Source organism: Electrophorus electricus, chromosome 16, assembly GCF_013358815.1.
Source record: "Electrophorus electricus isolate fEleEle1 chromosome 16, fEleEle1.pri, whole genome shotgun sequence".
NCBI classification, from domain to species: domain Eukaryota; kingdom Metazoa; phylum Chordata; class Actinopteri; order Gymnotiformes; family Gymnotidae; genus Electrophorus; species Electrophorus electricus.
In genome coordinates this window covers 10,690,028-10,705,828 of record NC_049550.1, presented here as the reverse complement: position 1 = coordinate 10,705,828, position 15,801 = coordinate 10,690,028, and the positions used below count along the sequence as shown (strand labels likewise).

The following is a 15,801-nucleotide window of genomic DNA, read 5'->3' as shown; positions in this document are numbered from 1 at the left end:
AGATCATTTGTGTACTCTTAGTGTTTGTTTCACCATTTAGCGAGACTGATTCTGACCCTGTTTGTAACTTTGACTCCAAACCTATACAACTCTGCCTCTTGCCTAACCATAACCCTAACACTACTCAAGCCTCATCTGCACATTACACTAAAACATCCAGAAATGTCCAGAGAATCAATCCATTGCATTGGTAATGCTCTTTGCTATTAAATAGATTTATTTGGTTACACTGTACATATTATTATATGTGTAGTGTGTATTGATGTTTTCACCAGAATGTTGGTATAATTGGTATGCACATATATAGTAAGTATGTTGTATTTTACATGTGTTAATATTAAGTCCTTTAGGCAACAGAGTACACCACAACTGGTGTATAATGCATTTTCATAATTGCTAGCTCCCATGTGTCTGGTGGGGATGTATTGATACAGCAAATTCACTCTGCTCTGCCTCCCCTGGGCTAACTGGATTAAAACTGGCTGGAACTTCTGCCTGTTTCTCCAAGTAGACCACTAATTGGCTGTTCTTCTCTGAGTCCTCCCCCAGTTTCTGTCTCAGCTGAAAATAGGGGGTGTCTGTGATAACATTTGACACACAGGGGACTAGATGCACTGCTCCACTAGGTGATACTCTGTTCACACAGGTGTAGAAGTCATGAAAGGTGGGCGGAGCAGTGGTAGTTAAAGATGCAGAGTCGAGAATCATGCTGTAGTCCATTCCTGGGAATGACACAAGCTCTGGCTGGGTGTGGCTTGGCACTGACCACACTGGTGAATTGCTCTCAGCAGGCAGGGCCACTTCCAAATCCTTGTTGTAGGGGTGCTCTTCTCCATACACCACAGGTGCTTGGCAGTAATCGGAGGGGCTACTGACGGTGAGAAGCAATTGCTGGCTCTCAGGGGGAGTGGCATCGTTGTCGTGGCTGGATGTAAGGCTAGGTTGAGGCGGGGTAACCTCCTCGTCCATGCTTTCATGGCACGAGGTCTCCTCATGGTACTGAGAAGACTTATAGCCATACAGGGATGAGAAGTGAGAATTGATCTCATCCATCTTCCCCTTCTGGAGAGAAAAGATGGAGAGAGAGTGAGATACAAAGATACAAAAAGACATGAATAAAAGAATGAAACAAAAAAGAAAAAAGAAAGAGCATAAGGAAAAATAAAACAAAACAAAATCCCCAAAACAAAGTTGGCAGACCAATCTAAACTTTAAAGTCTTTTTTAAAAACATTTTCTAAACTTGCTTGAGAAAACATTTTCAGATCAACAGCTGAAAACATTTTTCCCTTTTAGTGACAAACACATTGGACAAATTTAAAGTGGATATTTTTATTGCACCTAGACAGATAAAACCATCAAACCACACTCCATACTACTTACTACACTCAATATTACTCAAACATACTCAATACTACTCACTATACTCTATACAACTCACTTTACTCTATAGTTGTAGTCTAAAGGCTAGAGAAATGAGCTTGGAACAAAATGGTTGCCAGCACTGTGGCTGTTGTGTGTGTGTGTGTGTGTGTGTGTGTGTGTGTGTGTGTGTGTGTTGTCACTGCCACAGATAGGTTGAATATAAAGACTCTTTTGCTTAAATAAAAAAAGGATTATATTTAACCCTACATTAAAATTACACTCAATCTACCTCCCTTTTAGAATTTCCTACAATGTGAATCCCTTTTTTGTAATCAGTAGTGCTACAGTTTTACTCGCTCTCATGTTATGCTGTCATATGCTATTAATTTTTAGATGGATAAAAGCTTATGCCAAATATGGTCTGGAGTTGGTGATAACCGACTGTTTCATTTTTGATACTGCATATTCTATAATGAACATCTGAAAATGTTGAACAGGCTATATCACTTACATGTTTACACTTACTCATCTGATTTGCCCTCTAAATATACTCATGTATCTCTGAATAAAGCGTGCTTGCTTCTCAGCATCTCTGACACTGTGTCAATCATAAAGTGTGTCCCAGGACTGTGAAGAAGGACAGCCAGACCCAGGTGATGCAGATGGTGGGACCAGAGGTACAGGGTTATGGAAAACGTGTGTGTATGTGTGTGTGTGTGTATGTGTGTGCGTGTGTGTGTGTGTGTGTGTGCGTGTGTGCATGCGTGTGTGCGCGCACGCGCGTGTGTGTGTGTGTGTCTGAGGATGTCTTGTGTGCCTTATTGAAGGTCAGTACCTTCAGAAGCATGGGATCAATTCCTCTGATGCATGGCTTAGGGATGGGTGGGATCAGGTAAGCTTTAATCCTGTTGGATGGAGGAAAATTAAAGGTTTACAAGTCCTTCAGAGAGACTTGCTCTCATAGTGGTGGATGCACATGTCACACATAACTCACACATGTATGCATACACACACACAAACATCACTGCACTTAGTTAGAATGTATATTTTTATAGACATTGCTCAGCTAGCTACAGAAAATGTTCCACGGAGGTTTATTCCAATTCCACAGAGGTTTATCCCATTAATATAATATTATATTATATTATATAAAATAATATAATAATGAATATATAAATATAAAATACAATTAATTATCATAAGTTTTTAAAGGTGGATTTATTCTTGAGGCACATTGGTCACAACCCTATACATTAATACACACTTATGCATGTGTAAAAACCTGTGAAACCTTGATAACACTTGCAAAAACACTATCCATCTTCAAACTGATGTGTCTTATTCTGTTTTGGGGCTTTGCCTTAATGAATATCCAATTTGGGGCATTAGTAGATAAGCAACAAGGATGAGGGTATGAGAGTGGATTCATGACCATTAGAATCTGTCAAAGCTTTGACCTAATCAATGGTGGGTGTTAATTTCATGCGATGTATTCTAAAGGCTTTTATTAAACTTACAACTAAACCATTGCACTAAACCTACAACTAGACCCTTAAGTCACTGATAAACGTAGTGACGTTAATTTTAGTTTTGTACTCAGTAGTCCATTTTTTCATTAGAGATAAAGGAAGGGGAATTGGGTATTTATGTTTCATGGACATGCATTTGACGTTAACTGACAGTGTGATACCAGTGTGTGAGAGCTAGCCTTCACCTCTTTCCTTGGGAAATGACCCCTATCCCGATGATGAACATGGTCGTGACTCCAATGGCAATTACAAGAATCACCACATACACTTGCTCTGAAAGAGGGAAAAGATAGAGAGAAAGAGAGAGAGCGTCAATGGATACCTTGACACAAATATTTGAACCATTTCAAATCAGATATTGGTACTGCTGGTCACTCCAGATATGTCAAGAAGCTGTAAGTGTGTGGTTATACTGTAGGTAATTACAGTTCTTCATTCAAACAACAGTATTGCTAAGCAGAAGTCAAGTGTGTGTTTTCAATTTAACATGTACAAGAAACATCACATTGTACTTAGAAATGAAAAGGTCGTCTGCAAACTCACAAGCTGTACTTAAACGTACTCAGCAAAATACCCTTAACAAGTCTCAATAGACTCATGGTCACATGTGAGTGCATGTGTGCGCGCACGTGTGTTTGTGTGTACCTGACAGTTTTCTGGGAGGAACAATAAGCATTAGTGTTGAGCTCCACTTGCTCCACAGATTGCTGTTTTGTGAGCGGCAGCGCACTTGTACTTCATAATTCCCTACTGGCAAGTCCAGTAGCTCCAGATAAGGCTCACGCAGACGCTCCTTGACCTGTAGGGGGAGACATACGCACAGGCATATACACACATACACACAGAAACACAGATAATACACTGTTGAGGAAAATCCATCTGTGATTTCAACATTTCGGAATCTGAATCTTTTTTCACATCACAGTGCCAGCTATCTCATTCAGTATTTCAAGAGTTCCCCTAAAAAATTTGTAAAAAATAAAATTTTTTAAAAAGCAGGCCAAGCTGCAGGATGAAACCCTGTAGCATGTGCTACTGCAGAGTGTATTACTGAAACATTATATGCATGGAAACCTGCTGACTATTTATTGTGCTTCTTGTGTATTCAGTCAGAACCCTCCCCACACCCATGACCTTTCTCTGCTTCAGTCTCAGTACCTTCCATTTATTGGGCTCAGGGACATGTCTGAACCGCAGCTCAAAGATGAGTGTGATCCACCCGCTTCGTACGTGGGAGGCAATGGGGTACTGCCAGGACACATGGGCCGTGCGACCAGACTCGTGGTTGCTGATGTTCAGCAAAGTGTAGGTGAGGTTGAAGGGTGGGTCTGTCTCCACTATGGGCGCAGGCAAGCAAATGGTCAGAGGCAAGAAGAAGGAAATGACTGTCTTGACACTTGGACTTTGATGAAAACTTTGTGGGAACTGTCTGGAAACATGTCACAAAAGAAAGGGCAAAACTGGACTGACAAGCCTGCACTAACCTGCAACATCAGGCTAAGCTGATGTTGAACAAGCAGTTAGAATCTGCAGCTAAACATATTATTTGTTGTCAGACAGATACACAAAAAGTATTACCAGCCTACCAATAGTGCACAGGGAGAGTTATTAAAAACTCTTTCCAGTCAACGATTTCAGGCTTACCGATGTCTGCCACATCCAGACAGCACTGCTCGGAGGTGAAAGAACCTTTGAGGCTGCGTGCAGTCACATTCATGCAGAACAACTCCCAAATGACCGTGTGCTCTTCATCAAAATAACAGCTGTTTGCACCTCCACTCACATAGTCTGGACATTCTTTCGGTGACTTCTTGCTAAAATGCAAAACAGTAATACATTACACTGTGACAATAATACATTACACAGCACAACATATTTTCGGGTGAAGTAATTGCCATGCCTGGCATTGTAGAACTGATATATGTGGAACAGCAAATCCCGGTTCTATCTAAAGTACTGCAGGATCAAGACTTGTAAAGATAGTTAGGCAGTACTGTGGGGAATGCTTAATTAAATATATATATATATATACATATATATATATATATATATATGTATATATATATATATATTTCTTTAGTAAAGGTTACTGCATCAACTGCAAGAACAATGTGCTTAATGCTAATACTGCTGCACTAATCATATTAACTTAATCAGTGAGCTTGCTTTAAATGTCACATCATGCCTTACCCAATGGTGTACATGAGGCTATAAGTCAAATTGTCATCGCCCTGGGGACCGTTGTCAAGGGGATGCCACCAGCAAGTAAAGGTCTCCATGTCTGGAGAGCGGCAGTAATGGATATATGGCCTACTGGCATCTGCAAAAATAATGAAGCAAATCAGTCTTCAGAGGTGTAGGTGGTTTGAACAGTTCATTAGGTCTAACTTTTGAGGTCAAGGAAACCAGTTTCAGTTTATTTTTAATATATTTTCAACACAACCCAGGCCAATCTAGAATGGAGATATGTAAAATGGATGAAGTCTTTAAAACATAGCTCTGTATTAAAAAAAAAAGCTATCTTTCCCTTATTGGGGTAATAACTAATAATCCTCTTGGTGTCAATGCAGGCTAGGTGTAAGGTCTGCAGTTTCACTGGCCTAAAATCAGATGTACATCTTTCATCTTCCAGTCAAGGTAAGACTTCAACGTGTGTGGCCAGTGGCACAACTAGAACTAGATCTCGAATTAGAATTATGTTGGTTTCATTAGTTCCTTGGTTGTCAGGCCAGTTTTCACAATTCACTGTCAGTAGCTTGCAGGCTAATGCCACTAACAGTGTTAATCTGTTTTGGAGACCATGTATTTATGAAGGAAACCAGGAATAGTTCAGTGAGAGAGTTTCAACCTCACTGCGTAGCCATGTGCTACACAAAGAAATGAAGGGGCACAAGCAGCCTTTTATGGAAAAAGCAAACGCTTTCATGTCTAACTTGCCTAACTGCCATGTTTAGTAACTGTTAATTATCTGTCAATTATGGGAATAGATTGAAATAGATGTCTTGGTCTATCCACAATGATTTATAATTACTAGGCCATTAAAAAGGGTGCATCAGTATCAGGTGTGTGAGCATTATTTTTCTGCTTTATATAAGTGAGGATGGAACTAAAACCATCTCTCAGAGAGGCCCTGTACAACTCCACAAGGAGACAATGACAGAGATACATGACAGTGAAATATATGCAACACTTTAATATGGGGGCAAAATTGTCCAATAATACAAGATAATAATAAATGATCTACCCTCCACTATATGACACTTAATTGAAGACTAATCCACCTTCCACAAATCAGTGTGTATAATGCGAATTATTTCATTTTGCTTTAATAATCAAGATGGCATAATTAGGCTTGATAAAGAATATTTCCCATCGTTAGTGATCAGTGATAGGGTAATGCAGTAATGATTAACACATTACTGTAAATTCTTGTACTCACATAACAGTTACTGACTAAAAATAAATGTTACTTGCATTACTCGTGTGTTTCTAAGCGAACAACAACAACAAAAATGCACAAGGTTTTATAGGAGGAGACTGTGTTTCCATAAGTGGAGACATTATTGCAAGTAAATATAAAAATATTAGGCACACTGTGAAGTGAAACTGTGGAAAATACATAATACCTACACAAACTTTTTATTTTCAAAGAAACTTTATCATTAACAGTGAATGCTGTGACTATAATAGCACTATGCAACGCACAGAATTATGATTGGTGTGTTTATGCTGTTATTACAGTAGCACAAAACTGAGCCTTCTTTTAGGTTTCAAAATTATAGCTCCACACTCTTGGGCTGAAAAAGGTCAAACCCAAACTTCAAGTTAAGGGTCCTAACAACAAATCAGAAAATAGTCAGAAAACGGATATGAACCACAAAACTGCACTCCTGAGACCCGTGCCGATGTTTGCTCATCACTGCTCGTTGTTGCAGTGAAGTGTTTTTGGAAAAAGCTGGAAACAGGGAAATGTACTTACATAGACATGTTGTACATAAAATAATGAAAACATTTCAATGTTTTGATATACAATTCCCACTTGCACATATCTGGGAATTATTTATTTGAAGTTGAGACCAGAAAAAGCTTAATATTTTGCAATTTTGACTTTGCCCCCCCGCCCGCCCACCCTTTTTTCTTTCTCTTTTGGCCGTGAGTGTAAAAGTGAGCTAAGCCAAAATAAAAGAATCAAAACTATGATGCCACGGTGATGAAAGCTTCTGTACTTTACAGACCAACATGCAGCAAACACGTTTGTTTTATCCTATAAAGTTACTCCTACAGACTTTAACTGTAGGAGTCCAGTTGATTCAGTGATAAATATGTTTTTTACTTTTTAAAAATAATAATTTACACATAATGGTGGACATTTCCTTCTTCCTATCATTATTGGGCATCTCATAGACAATGCACACAGGCTTGTTCCTTTTACATACATACACACACATTACAGCATTTCTTTCTGCTATGAGTATTTATATCAGAGACGATCACTGTGCTAGTGTTCTCACAAAGCCTGATGAAAGAGCCCCCTACCCCCCACTTTTCTTAAATTCGTGGTGATAAATAAGAAATGGCTTTATGTTGGGCCAGTTCAATAAAACAGTAGCCAGACATGTAATGCAGACGGTGTCACAATGGGACACGCACTAGCACTCGCAAACAAAGTCAGGTAACAGAGCACGAAAGGCTGACCGAACCCAAGCTCTAAATGGCCAGAACAGGAGCCTGTACTCAGCACTGCCTCCCACCTGAGCTATAAGGGGCTGTACAGGGCAAGCTACTATCTGTGCCAGTTCAAGCAAGGCCAATTGAACTCCCGACATTGCTGACCACTGATCCTCAGTTCTGCACTACACAACCACTGTCTTCTTAGGTTTAATGCAGAGCTGTATTTTCTAGGCAGTTACACTGTATTGCTGCTTAATTAGCACATTTCTGAATGTTTATATTAACAGTTTTGTATTGTGCTTGTGGCATATTGGCCACTGGCTTGAAAAGACAGAGAGCGACGGAGAGCGCGGTGAAGACTGCCACGATTCTGTGTGCCTCCCTGCATCCTGTAACGTACTTAAAAATGAATGTTTAAAGTTGTTTTTATAGTTGTTGATTTTTCTTTGTGGGCTGATTTAGTATATCGATGTTTTAGATTTGAATATATTCTACAATATTAGAAGTTTTTGATGTCTGCTGGTTTTTTTTTCTCCAGTTAATAACACTCCTCACGTGTTTCTGTTTAGTTTCTTTCTCATTTCTGCTTGTTTGCTAAGTGTGAGCTTTAAAAATAAAGTGCTTCCTTGAGCAGAAATGGTCTTCTGACTCTTCTTCAGTGCCAAGACTACAGTATGTCATGCAGTCAACTTCTGAGAAGTAAAATGGTGCTTGTGCAAAAACTGTGTGACCATGTGCATTATGTCTGATCACTGACGTGCAGGCCAGGTCCTGACCGGCAGCTAAGTGCCATACTCTTCCGTGCACTCGCCCTCAGCACAAGTGCTGTGAAGTGTGAGGACCTGCCTTCTCCACTGCTATGGCCTGACTCACCTTCCTTGCAGGTCGGAGACCGCAAGGATTCCTGGGATGCTACCACGACGGTTGACCAGCACAAACAGAGCAGGAGTCTCATCATCGCTCTTCAACTGACAGCCCAGGAGCCTTGACAAAAGAAAGCAGGCATGTGTTAGACGCAGAAAGAGACAGAAGAAAGGGAATGGTTCTAATGTGGCATGATTTCAGTCATGGGATAGATCATACGACAAGTCTGTCAGACCTATAAGGGGCTGTTTATGGCGAAATCAGTGAAACACTTACACACACACACACACACACACACACACACACACACACACACACACACACACACACACACACACACACACACTCACACACACACTCACACACACACTCACACACACTCACACACACTCACACACACACTCACACACACTGTTTGCACATACCTATGAAACACTTGCGCATACATATGAAACATTTTCACATAAATAGTGTACTACTTACATTTGCATATCATATTTTACACTTGCATATACACGCACTTGCACATTCATTCACTGATGTGTAAACCCTGAGTTTAACTATGCTTGCATGTATGTGTGTGGCATGAACATCGTCATGTCAGCGTCTAATTCAGATTATATGACAGAATGTAGATCAAAGACACCAATGAAGGAATATTCCTGCAGGTCCAACAACATTTTGTACAACTCATAGTAGGGCTGCCAAACGTACCCATGATCTACTTTGACAAGGGATCATATTAATCAATGTTTGGACCTGGGATTTAATTGACCTTTGGATTGTTTGACACAGACATCTTATTGGTGTCCTACCAGTAGAAAACACTAAACACTTTAAGCAAATTTTGGAATACACTCCCAGTGTAGCTAGTGAGAACTATGTTCAGATAGTTTATGCTCAAAGATTCAAGCATTAATTGAATTATAAATTATGATATTATATGATATGTAGCCTGTAAACCTGTTGGTAACCACATGGCTATGTCATACCATTAGGCTACATATTCAGAACGTATATCTCATCATCATTCATTAGAATACACTCCCAATATCAATGACATTTGTTTTAAATATTTTCTAAGGTACCGTAGCACATAATCTTATTATTTTTAATAGTAGCTATTTCCGATGAATAACCTGCAATCTTAAATCAATTTTTAAATTTCCATAACTCTTATACCAGCACATATAGCTCATTTACAATTAAACAAATGTCAGACCGCTCTATACCTTATTTTCATGAGCGGGTTTTAACATTGTTAAATATCTGCCTTCCTGTTACAAAGAAATGACTTCCAGGCACACTGAAAATTGTTTACACACACACAGCCACACACATACATGCAAGCATAATTAAACTCTGTGTTTACATACCAGTGAATGAATGTGCAAGTGCATAAGTGTAAGTTGCCTAGTCATTTAGTCTGGCACAATATAAACCTAAAACTCAGATTTGGCTAAAAATGGAGGTGTCCACAAATAACTATATGCAATGACCTGCAGGGAAATGCAACAAATCAAAATTTAGATTCAGTGCACATTCTTATCAAAAGTAAACTATCAAGTAAACAAAAACAATCCAGTGACATTGTTGGGCACTCAGGAGCTATGGCTTGGAAGCAAAGCAGCACCAGAAAGTTTCCTAATGCATTATGTAGGCTGTTAGACTTGTAAATCCAGATATATGATATAAGGGTGTGTGTGTGTGTGTGTGTGTGTGTGTGTGTGTGTGTGTGTGTGTGTGTGTGTGTGTGTGTATGTGTGCATGTGTGTGTGCTCTGATAGAGATCTAGTGATATATCTCTTTAAGTGTGTGAGCTAGGGGTAGCTGCCCCGCCTTTAGGAGCAAGCCCTGAAGCAGTATGGATCAGAAAGTTAAAGCAATTCAAGCCATGCTTGAGCCTGCTAATCCTCTCTACCAAATATTTACTCAGTTACAGCGATCCCATGCAACAACAGAACAATGGCACGCACACATAACTCAAACACAGCATGTAATGTATGTGGGTATGTGAAACTTGTCTGCTAACAAGGAGAACTGAACCATGCTAAAGTGCATTATGGTAGATGTTTTCAAGAAAGTCATCTGGTCTGGCTAGGGAGCCAGAGTTTTGTTCCATTCCAGCCCCTGGCTCTCTGCAGCAGCTGTAACATAAAAACCCCCCACAAGGATCTACAAGGATTTAGAGATCCTGCTTTATGGCAAGATGAGCATTTGCGTTAAGAATTGTAGCACAAGAGTAAATATATTTAATGAAATGGATTTAATTAAGTAAATCGATTAATGAATTTAATTGATGCTAGAAAGGCACTTTATAACATTTTTTTATGAGTATTAAAAATGGCGTGTGTGAGATTAAACTAAAGCATTAACAACGGTAAAAATCAGTTATAATTAGCACTAGAAAGAGGTCAGAACTTCTTTTAAGTTGTGTTTGGTCTACAGTAGCACACGTTCCTTCAAAGCTCGGCTCTTAGCTTTGAGCTGTGAGCAGTCGGGCCCTGTGAGACTCTGTGAGAGTCTGCCCTTCCGCTATGCTGAGAGGCATAATAAAGAGTCAAAACGATGGCAGATTTGCCCCTTCATAACTGTCCTCTGCTTTTGTCACTAGACTGTGCCAAACATAATGCATAATTTCCTCTTTGTCTGCTGGCTTGGGCATTCGTGGAGGCCCTTCTGAACATGAGCTGAGGTAAAACCTACTATTGGGTAATTCCCCATTGCTTGCAAATGCTCCCGACCAAAGCCGTCTCACTTTTAAAGACTACCCATATCTGGCAGTGCTCTTTCTCCATAAAGGACATTCTGTGGTCAGCCTGCTATCTGTACAATGCCTTCTCTGTGTCCCAACATCCTAGCTGCCAATGGTGCATAAGGATTGTGGTCAAGCTGCACTCTCTTGAACTCTAATGTTAAGTTAAATAGCCCAGCTTGGCAAAGATGCCGTGTAGTGTCAGATGGCACATAAAGCTACACCAAAGGGAAGCATTTCACTCGACTGCAGTGAACTCTGGCTAACTCCAATTCCAATTCAGATTCCAAAATGGGCACTTTTATACATGCTTATAGACAGTCACACACACACACACACACACACACACACACACACACACACACACACACACACACACACACACACACACACACACACACACACACATTGTTTTGCATCGGACTAGTGCTGAAGTCAAAGCTCACACAAATAAACTATGCACTTCTGTTGCAGTCTTGCACATTATCCTACTTGCTGCCAGAGTACTGTACTAAACCAGCACTGTACTCTGAACTGTTCTGGCTGCTACCGGTGACTGCTATGTTCAGGGTAGCATATCACTGATGGCTATGCACAACTCGCTTTACATATGCCCAGTACTGTGTACTGGACTAAATTGCACTGTCTACTCATTTTGTATTTTGTATTTGTCCTGTCCTGTATTCATTATTGTTTATTTAATGTTTATTTAATGACATTTTTGCACTATATTGGACTGTTTGCACTTGTGTAGCATGTTGTCTGTTGCACTGTTGTTTTGTGTTGCACCATGGTCCTGGAGGAACTCGTTTTTGTTGTGTACTTGTATATAGCTGAAATGACAATAAAACCTCTTTGAACTTGAACATGAACTTTGAACTTGAGCTTGGGCCTCAGATGTCAGCAACCCAAATACTCCAGATGGGCATTTTTTAAAGTTTCTTTAGGAAGCCAGACTGGTTGTCAGTAGCTCAAGGCACAACTGTAAAATAATCCAGTCATTGTTATAAGGAGATAATCTTCCAAACACATGTATAAACTCTTTTTTAAGAGCATTTAGATGTGAATTACAATCAATGAAAATTGAATTGGGACAACAGAATGGGCTGGAATTTACAAGAGCTATTGAGTTCACAAGAGTGTAACATTGACTAAGACTGAAAAGCCTTTATTAATGTAATATAATATTTTTTTTACTATTTGCCAAGAGAGCAAATAGTAAAAAACTTTAAAAAATTAAAAATAGTAAAAAATAAAAAATAGTAAAAAACTTTAATAAAGATCTGCTGAGCCAAGACAAATCCCAAGATATAAACTTAATTATGTTGCAGTTGTGAATATGTAAAGTAAAATTAAATTAAAATGAAAATAAAAAAATTAAAATGATAAAATGAATCTATATATGACTATTTTGTTGTATATAGTTTCTACTTGGTCTGTCGACTGTAAGCAAATTCTAGAATAATGCTTCAAGCCAGCACTTTAGATGCAAGTTGACAACAATGTTCAACTTGACCGTGTTTTTATGCAGTGACGTCTTGAACCAGTCATGTGTTTTCATCATGCCCCAGTGATCAGAAACACCAAGGGGCTATTGTATTTCATCCCTTTTTCTTTGTTCTTCATTCATGGAAATTGTATTACCAAACATTCACCTGGCTGTGGTTAAAACTTAACTCTCAAAACTCTTCTACCTCTTTAAAGGTTAAAGACAAACAAATAATATTTTATTGTAATACCTTGACTCATTTGTTAGTGCAAACTCCAGCCAGTTTCAGCTGCATTTGTAAAACTATAATAATAAAGTGCTAGTCAACAAAATGATGTCAGATTATCAAGTGTTAATGCACTTTTTGCACTGCACATCATAGATATACACCATAAGTTATAATGGTAGGCCATAATCACATGGTGAATTATGTGCATTTTGATCTACATTTAAACTAGTAATAATAATAATAATAATAATAACTTCAATGTATATGGGACCTTTCACAAACCCAAAGACATTTTACATTATGAGGAAAACAACAAAAAAAACTAGGTAGATGAAGTGTGCAATAGATGAGGAACGTTTTGAGTAGAGCTTTAAAGGAAGAGAGGGCAGAGCAGGGCAGAGCAGTCACAAGAAACTGTGCGAGAGAGTTATAAAGCTTAGGATCAACAGCACTGAAAGACGTGCCACCAGATGATGAAAGACTTGTACATGGGACGATGTCCAGCAAAATGTCCAGTTCCAGAAGATCCGAGGGAGTGGGAGGAACAGTGAGCACAAATGAGGTCAGTGTGATGGGCCAAGACTATTAAGGCTTTGAAAATTAGCAGAGATTTATACTTTATATGCCAAGATACTGGTAACCAGTGAAGCTGATGGAGGTACTTGTAACCAGTGAAGCTGATGGAGGTACTTGTAACCAGTGAAGATGATGGAGGTACTTGTAACCAGTGAAGCTGATGGAGGTACTTGTAACCAGTGAAGCTGATGGAGGTACTTGTAACCAGTGAAGATGATGGAGGTACTTGTAACCAGTGAAGATGATGGAGGTACTTGTAACCAGTGAAGCTGATGGAGGTACTTGTAACCAGTGACGATGATGGAGGTACTTGTAACCAGTGAAGATGATGGAGGTACTTGTAACCAGTGAAGATGATGGAGGATGGGAGTGAAGTGTTCTGAGCACTTGGTAAAAGTGATTCTGGCTGCTGAGTTTTGAATGAACTGAATTCAAATCAATGCGGGAGAAAACTAAGGTGTTCTGGCATCAGTGTTGCTGAGCAGAGGGCGGAGGCTTGCAATATTCTGCAAATGATAAAATAAGAGATGAGGCTTGAATGTAAGTGAAAAATGAAAACTAAAGCCAAGGTTGTTAATGACTAGTACTGATTTAATAGGACCACCGTCAACATTAACAGTGAGACTGGAGAAGTAGGAAAGGTCCTGACCTGATTTAGCTACTCCAGTTCTTTATAACACATGCCTCATGCAACCTGCTCACTTGTCAGGACAGTTCTTGTACGTGTGGCCCCACTGGAAAAAATAACCTAAAACTCTTAAGCTTCCACTTCTGACACAAGAAGACAAGGAAGAAGTTCTGAAATGCATCCTCAATTACCAAAGCTCTTGAGATCTGGAACTGATGTCACACCCATGTGTGCTAAGTGAATACCAGACAATAAGGTGAAAGCTGAGACTGACTGTGGTGTGTACCAGGGCATTGCTGACTGTACTACTGAACACAAATAACAATTTTGTCACGGATTGCCCCTCCCTGGTTTCCCGGTCGCCCTGGCTACCCTGTCCTGTGCTTCTGTTTTGTTTTACTTCCTGGTTTTTGTTTCCATGTGCTTCCTTTTTTTTGGTTTTACCTTGGTTCCACTCTTCATTGACTGTTAGCCTGTCCATTTCTCCCTTCAGTTTTCTTGTTTTGCTTTTCTTTTTGTAATCATGCATTCTGGTTCTGTTTGTCTTGGTAATTTGACTCTGGACTGTCTTAATGACCCTGATTTTTGCTTTGCCCCTAATAAATCTTGTTCCTCTCAGTGCTTGTGTCCATCTCATTATCGCTCCATGTTACAGAATGACCAGCCCATAAGGGTAGCAGTGAGAGAATGAGGTTTGTGGCTGTTTCACTGGCACAAAATTCCTGCTATTTCTAAGAAGTCCAAGTTAGCTATGTCCCAACACCATCAAGCCAAAAACAGCAAAGCCACCGGTGCTGCAGGTAAAAGGGCATCTTTCTGAGATCAGCAAGGGAAGTTTCACTTTCAGTCTGCTTTTGCAAGGAGAGCCCAGATACAATGGGTCTACCCATCTTGATCAATGCTACAGGGAGGAGCAGCCTGCAGTGCAAAATGTAGAAACATGGAAGGAACATGCAGAAAACCTGTTTTATGGTACTCGGCTAGCTCTCAAGTGCCACTGTGAGCTTCCCATTCTGTCTCTGTCTCTGGTTTCATAGCAGTCCTGCTGGCCACCCAGCCTGTTCTTAGCACCGGCGTTGTAGATGCCAGCCAGCCTGTTCCTATCCCTGGTGCTGTGGATGCTGCATTAGTTCCTTTTCCTAATCCTCATGCCAGGCCTGTTGCTATGGCCTGCTTCTGGACCTGCTGCCATTGATCTCCTCTGCGACTCTGGACCTGCCTCCGCCAGCTGCCACCACCCCGTGTTTCCCATCTGTCCCGCACTCGTTGGTGCCTCCCCGCCTCCTGTGTCTCCTGTTTTGCGTGCCCTGTTTTTTTTGTCTTCCCCTGTTCCTGGCTTTAGTTTCTGTTGTGTATGTGCCTATTCCATATAGCTCCAGTTCCATATAGATTCCCTCTGTTAGCCTGTCCATTTATCCATTCAGTTTTTGTGCTTTGCTTTCCTTTTTGTAATCATGCATTCTGGTTTTGTTCTTCTCCTTCGACTTAATGTAATTTGACGTGGTCTTAATGACAGTGATTTTGGATTTGCCCCTAATAAAGCTCGCTCTTCTCAGCATTTGCATCCATTTCATTATCACTCCATGTTACAAATTTGCTCGCAGATTTACTGAGAGTTCTTGTGAAAAACACACGAGTCTCTATATGCATTATTTGCAGTGTTTACAGTTTACAAGTTCATACAAATTTAAAACAC

The 15,801-nt window shown here is 40.0% G+C and overlaps 1 protein-coding gene across 1 annotated transcript; it reads right to left on the bottom strand.

Annotated features, from left to right (window-relative positions):
* Positions 1 to 396: 396 nt before the first annotated feature.
* Positions 397 to 15,490, bottom strand: LOC113577585 (growth hormone receptor-like). Its single transcript, XM_027010317.2, has 10 exons — positions 15,288 to 15,490; positions 8,438 to 8,548; positions 5,747 to 5,760; positions 5,084 to 5,213; positions 4,538 to 4,707; positions 4,052 to 4,230; positions 3,539 to 3,692; positions 3,079 to 3,166; positions 2,200 to 2,269; positions 397 to 1,062 (listed from the first exon to the last, which is right to left on the bottom strand). The coding sequence occupies exons 1-10, from the start codon at positions 15,488 to 15,490 to the stop codon at positions 397 to 399; spliced, it is 1,785 nt and encodes a 594-aa protein (XP_026866118.2).
* Positions 15,491 to 15,801: the final 311 nt, after the last annotated feature.

What these genes read in the sequence shown, in the direction of transcription:
- LOC113577585 (XM_027010317.2), bottom strand. Translation starts at nt 15,490, where the DNA reads ATGGAACTGGAGCTATATGGAATAGGCACATACACAACAGAAACTAAA. An exon ending in GTCATTTCCCAAGGAAAGAG is followed by an intron (nt 2,270 to 3,078) that starts GTGAAGGCTAGC and finishes TCCATCCAACAG; the next exon opens with GATTAAAGCTTACCTGATCC. An exon ending in TTGATCCCATGCTTCTGAAG is followed by an intron (nt 1,063 to 2,199) that starts GTACTGACCTTC and finishes TTTTCTCTCCAG; the next exon opens with AAGGGGAAGATGGATGAGAT.